A 17506-nucleotide genomic window follows, 5' to 3' on the forward strand; every position below is an offset into this window, starting at 1 on the left:
ACCTTATCCAGGCCTGATTGTAACCTCACACACATATAGTGTAAAGGTTTATACTGATCCTGGGTCATGTCTAGTCATCATGATGATCTCTGTCTATAACCCTTCATTCTGGTCACTCTGTCCACTCTTGTGACATAAGGAAGGGCTTTTATTTTTTTGGCCAAGAACTATTAAAGGCAGCATTTCAATGATTCAAACTAACTCTATTTTGAAATCCTATGTCAGGAAGCAGTGTTGTATGGAGTATAATACATGTAAAGCGTAACATACACATGGAAAATAATGAGACTAATATGAACAAGATAAGTCAGGCTGGGAGAATACATACATTTGAAGATAAATTCCAAGCCAAACTGGGAAACGTTCCAGGGAGTGATACATACACTATTTGGTTAAATCTTTCACCAAATTCATTACAAAATTTCAAATGTATAGTTGTACAACTTGATAATGCCTTATGTACATCTGTGTGTGGAAGCCCAATAAAATCATTCCTATTTTTATCCAGTCGTTGTTCCCCACCCGATTAAATCAGTCATCAGCTTCCACAGGTCTTCCTTGGCCTGCCAGTGCCTTTGTGATTAGTAAGCTCACCATTGCACTCTTTCTTCTTAATTATGTTCCAAACAGTTGATTTTGGTAAGCATAAGATTTGTCCGATGTCGCAATCCGTTTTATTCTTGTTTCTCTCTCTTAAAGTGGCTTGGTCTTGACTTTGGTCCTCATGTTGATAAACATCAATAATAGTTTCCAAAGCTGATCAAAAGACCAGTCCCACATTTATCGCAGGCAAACTATTAGGCTACTTGAACACAAATAAACAAGCGCTATGGTGAAAAAGGTTAGCCTACTTATTCCAGTATTGTTGACTGAAGTATCAAGAATTTCTTTTGGTGTGCCTAATTAACCCTTTCCCCATTGCCCCCCCCTAGAGGGCAATTTGCACCTATTTTGTTCTCATCCTATAAAAGTGTCAATATCTCAAAAACAATTTATCGAACACACATGGTCGAAGACTAAAGAAGAGACTTGTACCATTCATGAATTTGAGACAGAACAAATTTATGTCAGAGCATGTACATACAGTGTCCACAAGAGTTATACTATAATACAAAGAAATTACAAAAAGCCTTGTGTTTTTATAGTTTAGCAATGAATATCTCAATTTCTAAGTCAAGGACCAACCCACAACTACGTTGTATTTGTGCACAAACTTGATGTGAACTTATGTACAAATTATGTTAAACATATCAACAGGCATTAAAACTCCACGTAAGTTTTCCCCAAAACTGCATCCAGATGTCCTCAAGTGCCCCCAAATCTATCCAAATACAAAACATCTACATATCTTTTTGCCGAGACACATGAATGAGCATTATATCTTATTTTTCTATTAAAACAGATTTTCTTTATACAAAATGTCAAGCAAATTAACCTTCACACGTGTTTTATTCACATATATGAGAGTATCAAAAGTGTTCAAAAAGCTCTCTGAAAAGGATTACTCAACCTAGCGCTTTATAACAAAACTGCATCGCATGTAAACTGGAATTTTATTTCAAAATTAGATAAACCATAGTTCTTTTAGCCCCATTAGCTAGTAAAATGACAGGTTTACATCTATATCAAGTCCAAATCCTGTAATTGCACATTTCTGTATAGTCATTCTGCTATGCAAACGCAGCGATATCCCTAAACACTTTGCCAGAATATGACACATTATACCTTGTTGGAAAGGTACTTGCCACCGGGCCATGTTGGAACAGTTTCACTCCTGCTGATTTTGACTAAACTGTAATCGCCGAGAACTGTACCGAGGTCGAAGACATGCATCTTCTTTCTGGATAAAGAAATATTTGCTCTAATGTGTCTAGGCTATATATTGTTTCATTAGGAGAAAACCTAAAAGTTTTTTGTTATTCCCCGGTCTTCCCTCATGTTTACAAACAGTGAATATTGGCCATTGAGACTTTCTTGTACTTTCTAAGCCAAGTTAGGCGTAATCTCTTTTAATTGCTACCTTGAGATTGTCCCAGAATAGAGGTCTTTGCATCTCATCTTCTGGCCACTCCAAATAGGTTCTTGAGTTCATAAATTTGCGCAGTTTACAGAACCTCTTGGGAATGGTTTCCTTGGAGATGGGCTCCAGAAGAATCAGGACAGCAGTGTCATTATTCTCTGCAAACAGGCGAAAATGCGAGAAATCAAGCTCATACTTGCACCACTCACTGCTGACGAAGTGCTGGGACAGGACAAAGAGAGTTGTGTGGCTTTTCTCCATAGCATTGATAATGTTGTCTGCTATCCACTGCCCAGGAAGGAAGTCACGTTTGTGCAGGCAGAGCCGAAATGGTGGCTGGGCTCCCTCCAGTTCCTGGACCAGGAACTCCTCAACCCACTCAGAATCCCTCTCGCTGTAAGAAACAAAAGCGTCATAGCAGATGGCGATGTTCGCATTAATCTTTCGTTTCCTCTTAGCTTGAAGCCAAGCCCAGGTCATCCTTATGTACCAAAAAACATGGAGCTTGTAACAAAGGATCCCACAGATGAGTGTTGCCAAAAAGACAATAGTGGATAGTCCAGACACAGCCACCATCATGTGACACTCAAATATGGAGAGGTGTGCATCTACAATCAGTTGTCCTCTCAAATCAACTGGTGTGTCACACACATAGCTATCTGGTCCATCAACAATCCTGACTAACTGTCCTACCTTCTGCTGCATAAAAGCCAAAAATTCACATGAACAGTCAAATATGTTGTAGCCAGCTTCCAGATTTTGCAAGTTCTTATACTCCTTCAAATCCATTGTGTCAAACATTTTGATAATGTTTTTCTGGATCTGCAGTAACTGTAGGGTTGGGAACCACCTTCCTGAGGGCAAGCTCCTGAACTTGTTGCCTGAGATGTAGAGCTCTTTGAGGTAAGGTAGTTCTATGTCAAACACAGTCAGGTAATTGCCACGTAAATCTAAAACGTGCAAACTCTTTGGGAGACATGCTGTTATGTCCCGTAGTTGGGTCAAGGACAGATTTAAGTATCGCAGACTTGTGGGCCAAGTGCACACTACAGGCATTTCAGAAAATACATTTTGACTTAAATCCAAGGACTCAAGCTTGTTGAGGTTTCTGACTAAGTGGCTCATTATATCAAGATACCTAAGAGAATTCTTGCTCACATTAAGAGATCTGAGCTGCTGCAACGTACCATGTCCATCACACATGGACTCTCTCATGGCAATATCAGTGAGCAAGTTCCCAGTGAAGTCCAGATATTCCAACCTTTTCAAGAGCCTAGACGTTGGGCAGGGCATGAGAAAGACTTGGCTGTTAATGACAGATATATTCTTGGGGAATTCAAGGATATTTTCGAGGTAACTGAGAGAACTAAATGCATAAAAATCCTGAATTGCTAGATTTTTTATATACAATGTTTCCAGCTTGTCAAAGCGTGTGGCATTTACATTGTCCCAAAAGCCACGTCCAAGAAATGATGAATCCTCAATCCCTAAAAATGTTATTGGAGAGTTATCCATTGCCATCAGGAAGTAAATGATGGCTTCATCAGTGGCTGTCACATTATTTAAGGAAAACCTTGTCACACCCTTCTTCATGGCTTCAACAAATGGCTGGACGGTGGCATTACTATTCATCATCACATCAGCAATAGTCAGAGAAATATCAGAGTTGCAGATGTCCTTCAAGATGTTTTTCACAAGAACCAAATCATTCTGAAATGAATGGCGAAGGCAAAGGGTAAGGGAGCCATTGAGTTGGATTTGTCTGAGGGCACCCTTCTCATAATGAATCAGGTGGTTGAGAGATAGCACCATTTCATCTAGATCTCTCAAACCCACCAGGTCATTCTTGCCCATGTAATAAAGCCGGGGACTCCCTAACCGCAAGGTTCTCATCTGTCCCAGCCGGTAAAAAAGAAATCCTCTCCCTAATTTTTCGTAAGTATTCCCTAAGAGGTTTAGATGCCGAAGTGAGATAAGCCAGTCAAACCAATACGAGTATAATGTGGCAAGGTGGTTGTAGGACAGGTCAAGTCTTTCCAGGTTACCAAGAGAAGAAAAAGCACTTTCGTGAATAGATTTAATCCAGTTATTTTGCAGGTAGAGAGTTTTCAAATGGCTATATTCTTGAAAGTCATCCTCTGTAATAATTTCAATTTGGTTGAAGGAAAGGTTGAATCCCAGGGTGTCTTTAGGCACCTTGGGGACCTGAGGAAGTCTTTCATTAGAGCAGTCACAAAAGGACTGCTTGTCACAATGCTGTCTCTCCAACTGCATGGTCTGCCTTGTGAGCAGACACACAAAGAGTAATGTAATTATCAGGGTTCCCATTCTGGAGGAGGAAGAACACCTGTCAAGAAGACAGTTATGTGTTAGTATGCAGTGTTGCGTTGATACAAAGTTAAATGTTTACAATAATAATAATGCATAATAATAATTACAGCAGTATAAGTCCAAGTGTGTTATCCAAGAAAAAATAAGTGTATAGTTTAGTTCAGCTATAAATACTTTATAGTAAAGCTATATGTTTTGAGGCTGAAGAACCAGAGAAAAATGCATAAAAATAAAAACAAATTATAAAGTAATACATTGTATGAAATCTGTTGAATATGAAATGTCAGAAGGACATCTGAAATCCTTAAGGAGGAAAGGCCATGTCTGATGGTTTTACAATGGCAGTTCTAGGTCTTTTGGAGGTTTGCAGTCTAAAGTTCATTTTTGTATGTTTATTTTAGTAAATGGATGGACTGCATATATCCAAAGCACTTTACAACTGATGCCCCACATTCACGTAAACACTACCAACTCGTCAGGAGCAGTTGGGGGTTAGTTGTTGACAACTGCTCTTACCTCTTGAGCTAATGTCACCCTAAATAATGCTTATTGTAAATGCCAATTTTACTATATATACAGTGCTCAGCGTTAATGAGTACACCCCCTTTGAAAAGTAACATTTTAAACAATATCTCAATGAACACAAAAACTATTTCCAAAATGTTGACAAGACCAAGTTTAATATAACATCTGTTTAACTTATAACATGAAAGTAAGGTTAATAATATAACTTAGATTCCACATTTTTCAGTTTTACTCAAATAAGGGCGATGCAAAAATGAGTACACCTCACAACAAAAACTACTACATCTAGTACTTTGTATGGCCCCCATGATTTTTAATGACAGCACCAAGTCTTCTAGGCATGGAATGAACAAGTTGACAACATTTTGCTACATCGATCTTTTTCCATTCTTCAAGAATGACCTCTTTTAGAGACTGGATGCTGGATGGAGAGTGATGCTCAACATGTCTCTTCAGAATTCCCCACAGGTGTTCAATTGGGTTCAGATCAGGAGACATACTTGGCCACTGAATCACTTTCACCCTGTTCTTCTTCAGAAATCCAACAGTGGCCTTAGATGTGTGTTTAGGATCATTGTCATGTTGGAAAAGTGCATGACGACCAAGGGCACAGAGTGATGGTAGCATCTTCTCTTTCAGTATAGAGCAATACATCTGTGAATTCATGATGCCATGAATGAAATGCAGCTCCCCGACACCAGCAGCACTCATGCAACCCCATATAAGGACACTGCCACCACCATGTTTCACTGTAGGCACCATGCATTTTTCTTTGTATTCCTCACCTTTGCGACGCCATACAGATTAAGCCATCAGTTCCAAAAACATTTATCTTGGTCTCATCACTCCAGAGTATAGAGTCCCAGTAGTCTTCATCTTGGGGCATGGGCCCTGGCAAACTCTAGGCAGGCTTTTTTGTGCCTGGGCTTTAGGAGAGGCTTCCTTTGCATCACCCTAATTTGAGTAAAACTGAAAATTTTGTTCTCTAAGTTATATTATTTAACTTATAACATGAAAGTAAGGTTAACAGATGTTAAATGAAACTTAGTCTTGTCAACATTTTGGAAATTGTTTTTGTGTTCATTGAGATATTGTTTAAAATGTTACTTTTCGAAGGGGGTGTACTCATTTACGCTGAGCACTGTAATTCAACAAAGTACCTGGAAATTCTGATAGAAAATCTGGTTGTATCTGCTGGGAAGCTGAGACTTGGTCATAGTTAGGATGTCCAGTAGGACAATGACTCCAAACCTACATCAAAATCCTGTGGACGCTGAACTGAAGAGGGGGTTCCATAAAGAATAAGCACAAATGCAAGGATATCAATAATTATGAAAAGAATATAATCCTGTTTTATACACTCAGTAAGCACTTTCTTAGGTCGACCTGTACACCAGCGTGTTAATGCAAATATTTAATCAGCCAATCATGTATCAGCAAAATGTGGTCAAGAGGTTCGGCTGTTTCAGATCAAATGTCAGAATGTGGAAGAAATATGATCTAAGTGACTTTGTCCATGGAATGCTTGTTGATGCCACACAAGGTGGATTGAATATCTCAGAAACTGCTGATCTCCTTGGATTTTCCTGCTCAACAGTCTCTAGAGTTTGCAGAGAATGGTGCAAAAAACAAGAAAACATCCAGGGAGCAGAAGCTCTGCGGGCAAAACCTCCTTGTTAATGAGAGCGGTCAGAGGAGAATGGCCAGAGGAGAAAGGCCAGACTGATCAAAGCTGACAAGAAGGTGACAGTAACACAAATAACCACACATTACAACAGTCGTATGCAGAAGAGCATCTCTGAACACACAACATGTCAAACCTCTTAAGTCGATAGGCTACAGCAGCAGAAGATAAATAAGTCAAATAAATAACCAATAAAGTGCTCACTGAGTGTAATGCTGTTCAGGCATTCATGAAGAAAATGATCATTTTCAAGTCTTGCAATTGAATACAAAGTTTCTTGTTCCAAAATATTCACAAACTATAAGTTTCACCCTCTGGTTCTGAAGCCTCAATTTCTCATTGTGAAGACAACCATGATCAGAGCAATGAACAACCACGGTAAAAACATAATTATGTACAATTTTAATTTACCTTCAAGGAGCTCCTCTGTGCTGCTTATAGATCGCTTTGTTTCAAGGTTAATGGGGAAGTAAGCATTGATTCAACGCAGTTCAGGAAGTGGGGACCTCTGCAGACTCAGAACTTCCTCCATCTTATGCATTTGAGCAAGGAAGACAATACTACTCACATTTTGTTAACATTATCAGCTCTCAAAGTTCATCATCAACTTTACAGGACTACTAGCTGGTTTCCAGGTTCAGAGATTGTCCCTGCACATTTGCTTATACGTTTTTACCAGATAGCGCCTTCCTGGTCTGAGAACTACAGACATTGTTCCTGTTCACTGCAATCAGGTTCAGCTCTATGGAGTTCAAAACAATACTGGTGGAAGTAGATTCAGCCTACCAAATCAGGAACATTGGAAAAGTAGTATGTCTTGTTTTTAAACTGAAATGAAAATGCACAAATGTTAAGAATGTTACTCCGAAATAGTTTGTAATTCTTACTAATATATCTATAGCCTTATGTAAAAAAAACAAAAAAAAACATTCATCATACTTTGTAGCTTTAAACTTTCACATCAATGACCAATATTCAAACCAGCAGAAATCAGCAGAAATCAATCTATCTCATTAGAAAATCATCTTTGCAACTGTCTGCTTTCAGACTCATAAAACTGGTTTTCAGTGACCTGGTAAGGTAATGTGTAGTGCTGGAGAGAAAAATTATAATGAATAGTGGGAATAATGTTAAAACAAAAATAAATGTTCAGGTTTCAGTCTCACACAAGCATTGTTCCAAGACATAGCACCTGATGCCACATTTGATTAGAAGATAATTGTTTTTAGTAGTTTTAAGCTTTCACGGGACAGTGAACCAATGAGGTGAGTAATAGATATCCTCTTGAGGGAAATAAGCAATCCAGTTCAATTGCTGCTTGAACACAGAAAGACTACTATTTCTGTATCTCTGAGTACTTGCCTCCAGATCACCTTATCCAGGCCTGATTGTAACCTCACACACATACAGTGTAAAGGTTTATACTGATCCTGGGTCATGTCTAGTCATCATGATGATCTCTGTCTATAACCCTTCATTCTGGTCACTCTGTCCACTCTTATTGTGACATAAGGAAGGGCTTTTATTTTTTTGGCCAAGAACTATTAAAGGCAGCATTTCGATGATTCAAACTATACTATGTATGGAGTATAATACATGTAAAGCGGAAACATACACATGGAAAATAATGAGACTAATATGAACAAGATAAGTCAGGCTGGGAGAATACATACATTTGAAGATAAATTCCAAGCCAAACTGGGAAACGTTCCAGGGAGTGATACATACACTATTTGGTTAAATCTTTCACCAAATTCATTACAAAATTTCAAATGTATAGTTGTACAACTTGATAATGCCTTATGTACATCTGTGTGTGGAAGCCCAATAAAATCATTCCTATTTTTATCCAGTCGTTGTTCCCCACCCGATTAAATCAGTCATCAGCTTCCACAGGTCTTCCTTGGCCTGCCAGTGCCTTTGTGATTAGTAAGCTCACCATTGCACTCTTTCTTCTTAATTATGTTCCAAACAGTTGATTTTGGTAAGCATAAGATTTGTCCGATGTCGCAATCCGTTTTATTCTTGTTTCTCTCTCTTAAAGTGGCTTGGTCTTGACTTTGGTCCTCATGTTGATAAACATCAATAATAGTTTCCAAAGGTGATCGAAAGACCAGTCCCACATTTATCGCAGGCAAACTATTAGGCTACTTGAACACAAATAAACAAGCGCTATGGTGAAAAAGGTTAGCCTACTTATTCCAGTATTGTTGACTGAAGTATCAAGAATTTCTTTTGGTGTGCCTAATTAACCCTTTCCCCATTGCCCCCCCCTAGAGGGCAATTTGCACCTATTTTGTTCTCATCCTATAAAAGTGTCAATATCTCAAAAACAATTTATCGAACACACATGGTCGAAGACTAAAGAAGAGACTTGTACCATTCATGAATTTGAGACAGAACAAATTTATGTCAGAGCATGTACATACAGTGTCCACAAGAGTTATACTATAATACAAAGAAATTACAAAAAGCCTTGTGTTTTTATAGTTTAGCAATGAATATCTCAATTTCTAAGTCAAGGACCAACCCACAACTACGTTGTATTTGTGCACAAACTTGATGTGAACTTATGTACAAATTATGTTAAACATATCAACAGGCATTAAAACTCCACATAAGTTTTCCCCAAAACTGCATCCAGATGTCCTCAAGTGTCCCCAAATCTATCCAAATACAAAACATCTACATATCTTTTTGTCGAGACACATGAATGAGCATTATATCTTATTTTTCTATTAAAACAGATTTTCTTTATACAAAATGTCAAGCAAATTAACCTTCACACGTGTTTTATTCACATATATGAGAGTATCAAAAGTGTTCAAAAAGCTCTCTGAAAAGGATTACTCAACCTGGCGCTTTATAACAAAACTGCATCGCATGTAAAATGGAATTTTATTTCAAAATTAGATAAACCATAGTTCTTTTAGCCCCATTAGCTAGTAAAATGACAGGTTTACATCTATATCAAGTCCAAATCCTGTAATTGCACATGTCTGTATAGTCATTCTGCTATGCAAACGCAGCGGTATCCCTAAACACTTTGCCAGAATATGACACATTGTACCTTGTTGGAAAGGTACTTGCCACCGGGCCATGTTGGAACAGTTTCACTCCTGTTAATTTTGACTAAACTGTAATCGCCGAGAACTGTACCGAGGTCGAAGACATGCATCTTCTTTCTGGATAAAGAAATATTTGCTCTAATGTGTCTAGGCTATATATTGTTTCATTAGGAGAAAACCTAAAAGTTTTTTGTTATTCCCCTGTCTTCCCTCATGTTTACAAACAGCGAATATTGGCCATTGAGACTTTCTTGTACTTTCTAAGCCAAGTTAGGCGTCTCTTTTAATTGCTACCTTGAGATTGTCCCAGAATAGAGGTCTTTGCATCTCATCTTCTGGCCACTCCAAATAGGTTCTTGAGTTCATAAATTTGCGCAGTTTACAGAACCTCTTGGGAATGGTTTCCTTGGAGATGGGCTCCAGAAGAATCAGGACAGCAGTGTCATTTTTCTCTGCAAACAGGCAAAAATGCGAATTAAGCTCATACTTGCACCACTCACTGCTGATGAAGTGCTGGGACAGGACAAAGAGAGTTGTGTGGCTTTTCTCCATAGCATTGATAATGTTGTCTGCTATCCACTGCCCAGGAAGGAAGTCACGTTTGTGCAGGCAGAGCCGAAATGGTGGCTGGGCTCCTTCCAGTTCCTGGACCAGGAACTCCTCAACCCACTCAGAATCCCTCTCGCTGTAAGAAACAAAAGCGTCATAGCAGATGGCGATGTTCGCATTAATCTTTCGTTTCCTCTTAGCTTGAAGCCAAGCCCAGGTCATCCTTATGTACCAAAAAACATGGAGCTTGTAGCAAAGGATCCCACAGATGAGTGTTGCCAAAAAGACAATAGTGGATAGTCCAGACACAGCCACCATCATGTGACACTCAAATATGGAGAGGTGTGCATCTACAACCAGTTGTCCTCTCAAAGTAACTGGTGTGTCACACACATAGCTATCTGGTCCATCAACAATCCTGACTAACTGTCCAACCTTCTGCTGCATAAAAGCCAAAAATTTACATGAGCACTCAAATGTGTTGTAGCCAGCTTCCAGATTTAGCAAGTTCTTATACTCCTTCAAATCCGTTGTGTCAAACTTGTTGATAATGTTTTTCTGGATCTGCAGTAGCTGTAGGGTTGGGAACCACCTTCCTGAGGGCAAGCTCCTGAACTTGTTGCCTGAGATGTAGAGCTCTTTGAGGTAAGGTAGTTCTATGTCAAACACAGTCAGGTAATTGCCACGTAAATCTAAAACGTGCAAACTCTTTGGGAGACATGCTGTTATGTTCCGTAGTTTGATCAAGGACAGATTTAAGTATCGCAGACTTCTGGGCCAAGTGCACACTACAGGCATTTCAGAAAATACATTTTGACTTAAATCCAAGGACTCAAGCTTCTTGAATGTTCTGACTAAGTGGCTCATAAGATCAAGAGACTTAATAGAGTTCTTGCTCAGATTAAGAGATCTGAGCTGTTGCAATGTACCACGACACAAGGACTGTCTGATGGCAATATCAGTGAGCAAGTTCCCAGTGAAGTCCAGATATTCCAACCTTTTCAAGAGCCTAGATGTTTCGCAGGGCATGAGAAAGACTTTGCTGTTAATGACAGATATATTCTTGAGGAATTCAAGGATATTTTCCAGGTAATTTAGAGAACTAAATTGATGAAAACCATCAATTGCCAGATTTTTTATATACACTGTTTCCAGTTTGTCAACGTGTATGTCCCTTATATTGTCCAACAAGCCACGTCCAGAAAGCGATGAATCCTCAATCCCCCAAAATGTTAATGGAGAGTTATCCATTGCCCCCAGGATGTAAATGATGCCTTCATCAGTGATTGTCACATTATTTAAAAAAATTCTTGTCACACGCTTCTTCATGGCTTCAACAAATGGCTGGACAGCGGCATTAGTATCAATCTTCACACCAGAAATAGTCAGTACAGTCTCAGAGTTGCAGATCTCCTCACAAAAGGACTGCTTGTCACAATGCAGGCAATTCTGTCTCTCCAACTGCATGGTCTGCTTTGTGAGCAGACACACGAAGAGTAATGTAATTATCAGGGTTCCCATTCTGGAGGAGGAAGAACACCTGTCAAGAAGACAAGTTATGTGTTAGTAAGCAGTGTTGCGTTGATACAAAGTTAAATAATAATAAACAATAATAATAATGCATAATAATAATTACAGCAGTCTACGTCCAAGATTGAGTTATTCAAGAAAAAAAATAAGTGTATAGTTTAGTTCAGCATAGTAAAGCTTTATGTTTTGAGGCTTAAGAACCAGAGAAAAATGAAAAATATTTTTTTATAATATAATAAAGTAATATACAGGTGCATTAAAAAAAATTAGAATATCGTGGAAAAGTTAATTTTTATACAAAATTTAATTAAAACAGTGAAACTTTCATATATTCTAGATTCATTACACATACAATGAAATATTTAAAGCCTTTTTTGGTTTTAATCTTGATGATAATGGTTTACAGCTCATGAAATCAAAAATCCAGTATCCCAAAATTTTAGAATATTACATAAGGCCAATCAAAAAAAGGATTTATAATATAGAAATGTCGCCCTTCTGAAAAGTATATTCATTAATTTCCACGATATTCAAGATGCACCCGTATTGTATAAAAGCTGTTAGATGAAATGTCAGAAGGACATCTGAAAGGAGGAAAGTTTATAAAGGTTTTAGATATTGTGAGACATAACTGATGGCCTGTTTGACAATGGCTCTAGGTCTGTTGGAGGTTTGTGGTCTAAAGAAAGAAATGCAATTCAAGTAACTCCATATCAGCTTGTACAGCAATGTTATGTTTACAGTGGCAGTACATAACGTTGTACATTCATTTTTGTATGTTTATTTTAGTAAATGGATGGACTGCATATATCCAAAGCACTTTAAAACTGATACCCCTCATTCACATAAACACTACCAGCTCGTCGGGAGCAGTTGGGGGTTAGTTGTCTTTCTCAGGGACACTTCAACACACCCAGGGCAGGGGATTTAACCAGCAACCTCCTGACTGGCAGACAACTCTTACCTCTTAAGCTAATGTCGCCCTAAATAATGCTTAATGTAAACGTCAATTTTACAGTATATAATTCAACAAAGTACCTGGAAATTCTGATAGAAAATCTGGTTGTATCTGCTAGGAAGCTGAGACTTGGTTATTGGTAGGATGTCCAGTAGGACAATGACTCCAAACCTACATCAAAATCCTGTGGATGCTGAACTAAAGATGGGGTCCCATAAAGAATAAGCACAAATGCAAGGATATCAATAATTATGAAAATAATATTTTCCTGTTTTATACACTCAGTGAGCACTTTCTTAGGTCGACCTGTACACCAGCGTGTTAATGCAAATATTTAATCAGCCAATCATGTAGCAGCAAAATGTGGTCAAGAGGTTCAGCTGTTTTTCAGATCAAATGTCAGAATGTGGAAGAAATATGATCTACGTGACTTTGTCCGTGGAATGCTGTTGATGCCAGACAGGGTGGATTGAATATCTCAGAAACTGCTGATCTCCTTGGATTTTCCTGCGCAACAGTCTCTAGAGTTTGCAGAGAATGGTGAAAAAAACTAGAAAACATCCAGTGAGCAGAGGTTCTGCAGGCAAAACCGTATTGTTAACGAGAGGGGTCAGTAGAGAAGATCCAAACTGAAAGGTGACAAGGTCACAGTACAGCAAATAACCACACAACAGTGATATGCAGAATAGCATCTCTGATGTGGATCGGCTACAGCAGCACAAGACCAATAAGTCTAAAAAACAAGTCCAGTAAATAACCAATAAAGTGCTCAGAGTGTAATGCTGTTCAGTCACTCTAACCATGAAGTAAATTTCAAGTCTTGCAAATGAATAGTTACTTGTTCCTCATAATCATGTACAATTTTTACTTACCTCAAGGAGCTCCTCTGTGCTGCTTACAGATCGCTTTGTTTCAAGGTTAATGGGGAAGTAAGCGTTGATTCAATGCACATCAGTCTCCAGAAGTGGGGACCTCTGCAGAGTTAGAATTCCCCTAAATGGATCCAGCTGGTTTCCAAATTCAGAATATTTATACTGTTGATTGTCCCTGCACATTTGCATATACATTTTTACCAGATAGAGCCTTCCTCGTCTGAAAACTGCAGGCATTGTTCCCGTTCACACCAATCAGGTTTAGCTGTTCAGGGCTATGGAGTTCAAAATATATCCACAACCTGGCCTTTTCCAGATCTTTCCTGGTGAAGGTTCATCCATACCAAGATCAAGGTCATAACCTTGGCCAAAAGTCAAAACTCTACAGCAGGTGTTTTTGTTCCCTTGTTCTTATCCTTCAAACAAACGTAAATGCATGATAGTTTAAATGCCGAGTATTTGTAAAAGACCGACCCAAAATATACACAGTACTGTAATATGCATTTTTGTGTTGGTATTCAAAACAGGATTCGTCCTTTTGAAAAACATAGGAGATAAGGATTTTAATAGATCTCTGAGAAACAGACTGTAGTGTAGATGAAAGGCAAAGAACATCAGAAATAGAAAAGTCAAAGGGGATGATCATTTAAAAATCTTAAAAAATATATTTCCTTATACTCCTAGTTCCAGTTTACCCTGCCTGGAATACCAAAGTGCATTCTCCTGACGCACTCAGGAATACTGCTGGAAGTCGATTTAGCCTACCAAATCAGGAACACTGGAAATTTGCACAAATTTTAAGAATGTAACCCCCCAAATTGATTGTAATTCTTACCAATACATTTTTAAAGGTTCATCTTACTTTGTAGCTTTGAAATTTCACATCAATGACCAATATTCAAACCAGCAGAAATTGTTGTCATTAGAAAATCCTCTTTGTAAATGACTGCTTTGAGAATTATAAAACTGGTTTTCAGTGACCTGGTAAGGTAACTAGGGGCAGTGATTTGCACTTATTTGATCTCAAACACTGCTAACTTTCCCCTCATAATAGCATTTAGCAATAGTGCAAACTCACATGCCTGACCATTTCCGCATAAGCCATGCTTTTCCAACAGAGATAAGGATCTAGGTATTACACAACTGTGCCTGACACTTTGGATTTCATTTGCCATTCGGCTGAACGGTCAGTGCCAGTTTGGGAATTTAGCCAGGACACCGGGGAACCTGGGATCTTTAATGACCATAGTGAGTCAGGACCTCAGCGTACCATCCCATCCAAAAGACAGTATCTCCTACAGCACATTGTCCCCATCACTGCACTGGGGCATTGCGCTTCATATGACCAAAGGGAAGATCGCCCCTCTACTGGCCCACCAACACCACTTCTAGCAGCAACTTCAGTTTTCCCAGGAGGTATCCCATCCAAGTACTAACCAAGCCCACACCTGCTTAGCTTCAGCCATTCCAACATCCCGAGGTCTCACCTGTTTTCAACGATCGACTAACAATACTAACTAAACAATTCAGACAGACGATGAAAAACCAACATCCTCAAGTACAAAACCATTTATTTTTTTCCCCTATAGTTAAATCTGTAAAACATCTATAAAAATATACAATAATGCTCAACTTTGCACAACATTGAACTTTGGGGGGAGGGGGTAGAGAAGAATAAAAAATAAAACATTCACATTTATTTCCTTTTATTGATAAAAGCACATTCTGTGTTCACACATGACCACAGTACCCGGAATCGCTTGACAGCTGAGAGTTTGAACTGCGATTCGACGAGGAGTTCCAAATGTCCAAGTTCATGTGGGGCCCGAAGGGGTTGAAACTGGAGTACTGCTTCGGCCTGTGGGCGGCCCCCGGCTGCCTGCTGAAGGGGGCCTGTGGGGAGGGGGGTACGGCGTGCTCCGGCTGGAGGTGGCGGTGGTACGGCTCGGTCTGCGGGGTCCAGATGGAACCGAACAGGCCAGACATGGGAGACAGGCTCCTGGTGCCGAAGAATGGCTGGAGGGGGAAGACGGACACACGGAAATCACCCTTTAGTCCAGTCCCACTTAGTTCCTTTATTCCAGTCCCACTTAAGTCCTATAGTCCAGTCCCACTTAGGTCCTATAGTCCAGTCCCACTTAGGCCCTATAGTCCAGTCCCACTTAGGCCCTATAGTCCAGTCCCACTTAGGCCCTATAGTCCAGTCCCACTTAGGCCCTATAGTCCAGTCCCACTTAAGTCCTATAGTCCAGTCCCACTTAGGCCCTATAGTCCAGTCCCACATAAGTCCTATAGTCCAGTCCCACATAAGTCCTATAGTCCAGTCCCACTTAGGCCCTATAGTCCAGTCCCACTTAGGCCCTATAGTCCAGTCCCACTTAGGCCCTATAGTCCAGTCCCACTTAGGCCCTATAGTCCAGTCCCACTTAGGCCCTATAGTCCAGTCCCACTTAGGCCCTATAGTCCAGTCCCACTTAGGCCCTATAGTCCAGTCCCACATAAGTCCTATAGTCCAGTCCCACATAAGTCCTATAGTCCAGTCCCACTTAGGCCCTATAGTCCAGTCCCACTTGGTCCCTATAGTCCAGTCCCACTTAGGCCCTATAGTCCAGTCTCATTTAGGCCCAAGCCTCCCTCATTAGCCATTTTTTGACATTCCAAGTCAGTGTTCTACAACTCCATTACCAGTAGTGATTGTGACATCAGCATGACAAGGTTCAGTCTAGTACATTCTATTCAGAATTTTTTTTATTTTTCCCTTTTCCTCCCAATTTGGTTGCAAATTGTACCCTATCCATACCAATTACCCATGTTATCTAGGATACACCACATAGATATGTACCCCGGCAGCACGAATGGATCTAACGATCCGGAGAGTGATGAGCCAATTATGCCACTTACAGTACTTCCACATCATCACCACTTGAAAAACACTAGAAAATCTCTGCTTAAACCATTTAGTGAAATCTATGGATGAAATGCAGGCAACGGCTTCAGTTCAGGCGTTAAAGGTCAGAGCCGTTTGTTTAGGCCTCAGATGTAAAACAACATTTAGCACGGATCTGACAAGAGAAACCAGCAGTGACAAAGGGGAAATAACTAAAAAAAGACCTCAGTATTGTACTTCCCCCCTTTCTGCCCACACTGTGGGACAGGATGGCTACGCATCCTGCTTTGCACAAACATTTGTCCAAAATGTAGAAGACTAAAATAAAAACTGAAAACATTCCACATTTCAGTCTAGATGTGATGACATAGGCAAATCGTGCTCCTCTGTAGGGAACAGAAATTAAAGATAAAACAAGGCCAACACATTCAAGCTAGCTGGGTTAGTATATACACAGCTGCATGTTGCAATCCTTGTATACATTTCAGGTATCAGTTGCAAAGTGGTAAGGACATCACTTCTCTATCATTCATTTAAAAGATTCATCCTAAAATGCAGTAATCCAAGTGAACCGCATATCCTTGCTGCACTTGGGATTCAACTCATGTCCTAGATGCTCCAGCTCTGAGCTCACCTTGGTGCCCATGGCACCAGTGGTGTCCCACACAGAGGGCATTTCTTGGGCACGCTCCTCACTCCAGCAGGATTTTGAGCTGTAGGACACATTTGGGTTGTCTTGGCACAAGAAACCATTCTGGAAATCCGAATTTCCTTCGTTTAAAAAAAGAAAAAGAAAAAAGGTTCAATTTCATTAAGCACAAAAAGCCATCACTGATTAGACTACTTTGAATTGGCAAGCACTTTTATCCAAAGCGACGTACAGTAAGTGTATAATGAAGGTCACTGGCAAATATGTCAGACAGATGAATTACAATTTTATGATAAAGTAGCAGCTATCCATAGCCATGCAATTCCAGTGTAGTTCACACAGTAAAGCTATGGCCAAGTCTTAAGGCTACATTAGTAAATCTACATCCAAGTCTTAAGCAAAGTCTTAAGTCTGACTACAAGTACAATGATGC

At 39.6% G+C, this 17506-nt stretch overlaps 3 protein-coding genes across 3 annotated transcripts in view; all 3 read right to left on the reverse strand.

The window, feature by feature from the left end:
- Positions 1-1041: 1041 nt before the first annotated feature.
- LOC133135800 (toll-like receptor 2) lies at positions 1042-7017 on the reverse strand. The gene is made up of 2 exons (XM_061253079.1): positions 6972-7017; positions 1042-4367 (listed from the first exon to the last, which is right to left on the reverse strand). Exon 2 carries the CDS (start codon positions 4346-4348, stop codon positions 1994-1996), a length of 2355 nt encoding a protein of 784 aa, XP_061109063.1. The 5' UTR covers positions 4349-4367; positions 6972-7017; the 3' UTR covers positions 1042-1993.
- Positions 7018-9111: 2094 nt separating this feature from the next.
- Positions 9112-11596, reverse strand: LOC133135156 (toll-like receptor 2; the record flags this gene model as incomplete). Its single annotated transcript, XM_061251949.1, has 1 exon — positions 9112-11596. A coding segment is annotated over one exon (1698 nt), but the record flags the coding sequence as incomplete, so codon positions are not given.
- Positions 11597-15091: 3495 nt separating this feature from the next.
- Positions 15092-17506, reverse strand: part of LOC133134798 (transmembrane protein 131-like) — a 37251-nt gene continuing 34836 nt past the window's right edge. Inside the window, exons 33-34 of the mRNA XM_061251213.1 lie at positions 17059-17195; positions 15092-15553 (exon numbers count right to left, since the gene is read on the reverse strand). Of these exons, the coding sequence (XP_061107197.1) occupies positions 15269-15553; positions 17059-17195 (422 nt within the window). The 3' untranslated portion in view covers positions 15092-15268. The remainder of the gene's footprint in view (positions 15554-17058; positions 17196-17506) is intronic.

Source organism: Conger conger, chromosome 8, assembly GCF_963514075.1.
Source record: "Conger conger chromosome 8, fConCon1.1, whole genome shotgun sequence".
NCBI lineage: Eukaryota > Metazoa > Chordata > Actinopteri > Anguilliformes > Congridae > Conger > Conger conger.

Coding starts and splice junctions, on each gene's coding strand:
- LOC133135800 (XM_061253079.1), bottom strand. CDS start 4,348: ATGGGAACCCTGATAATTACATTACTCTTTGTGTGTCTGCTCACAAGG.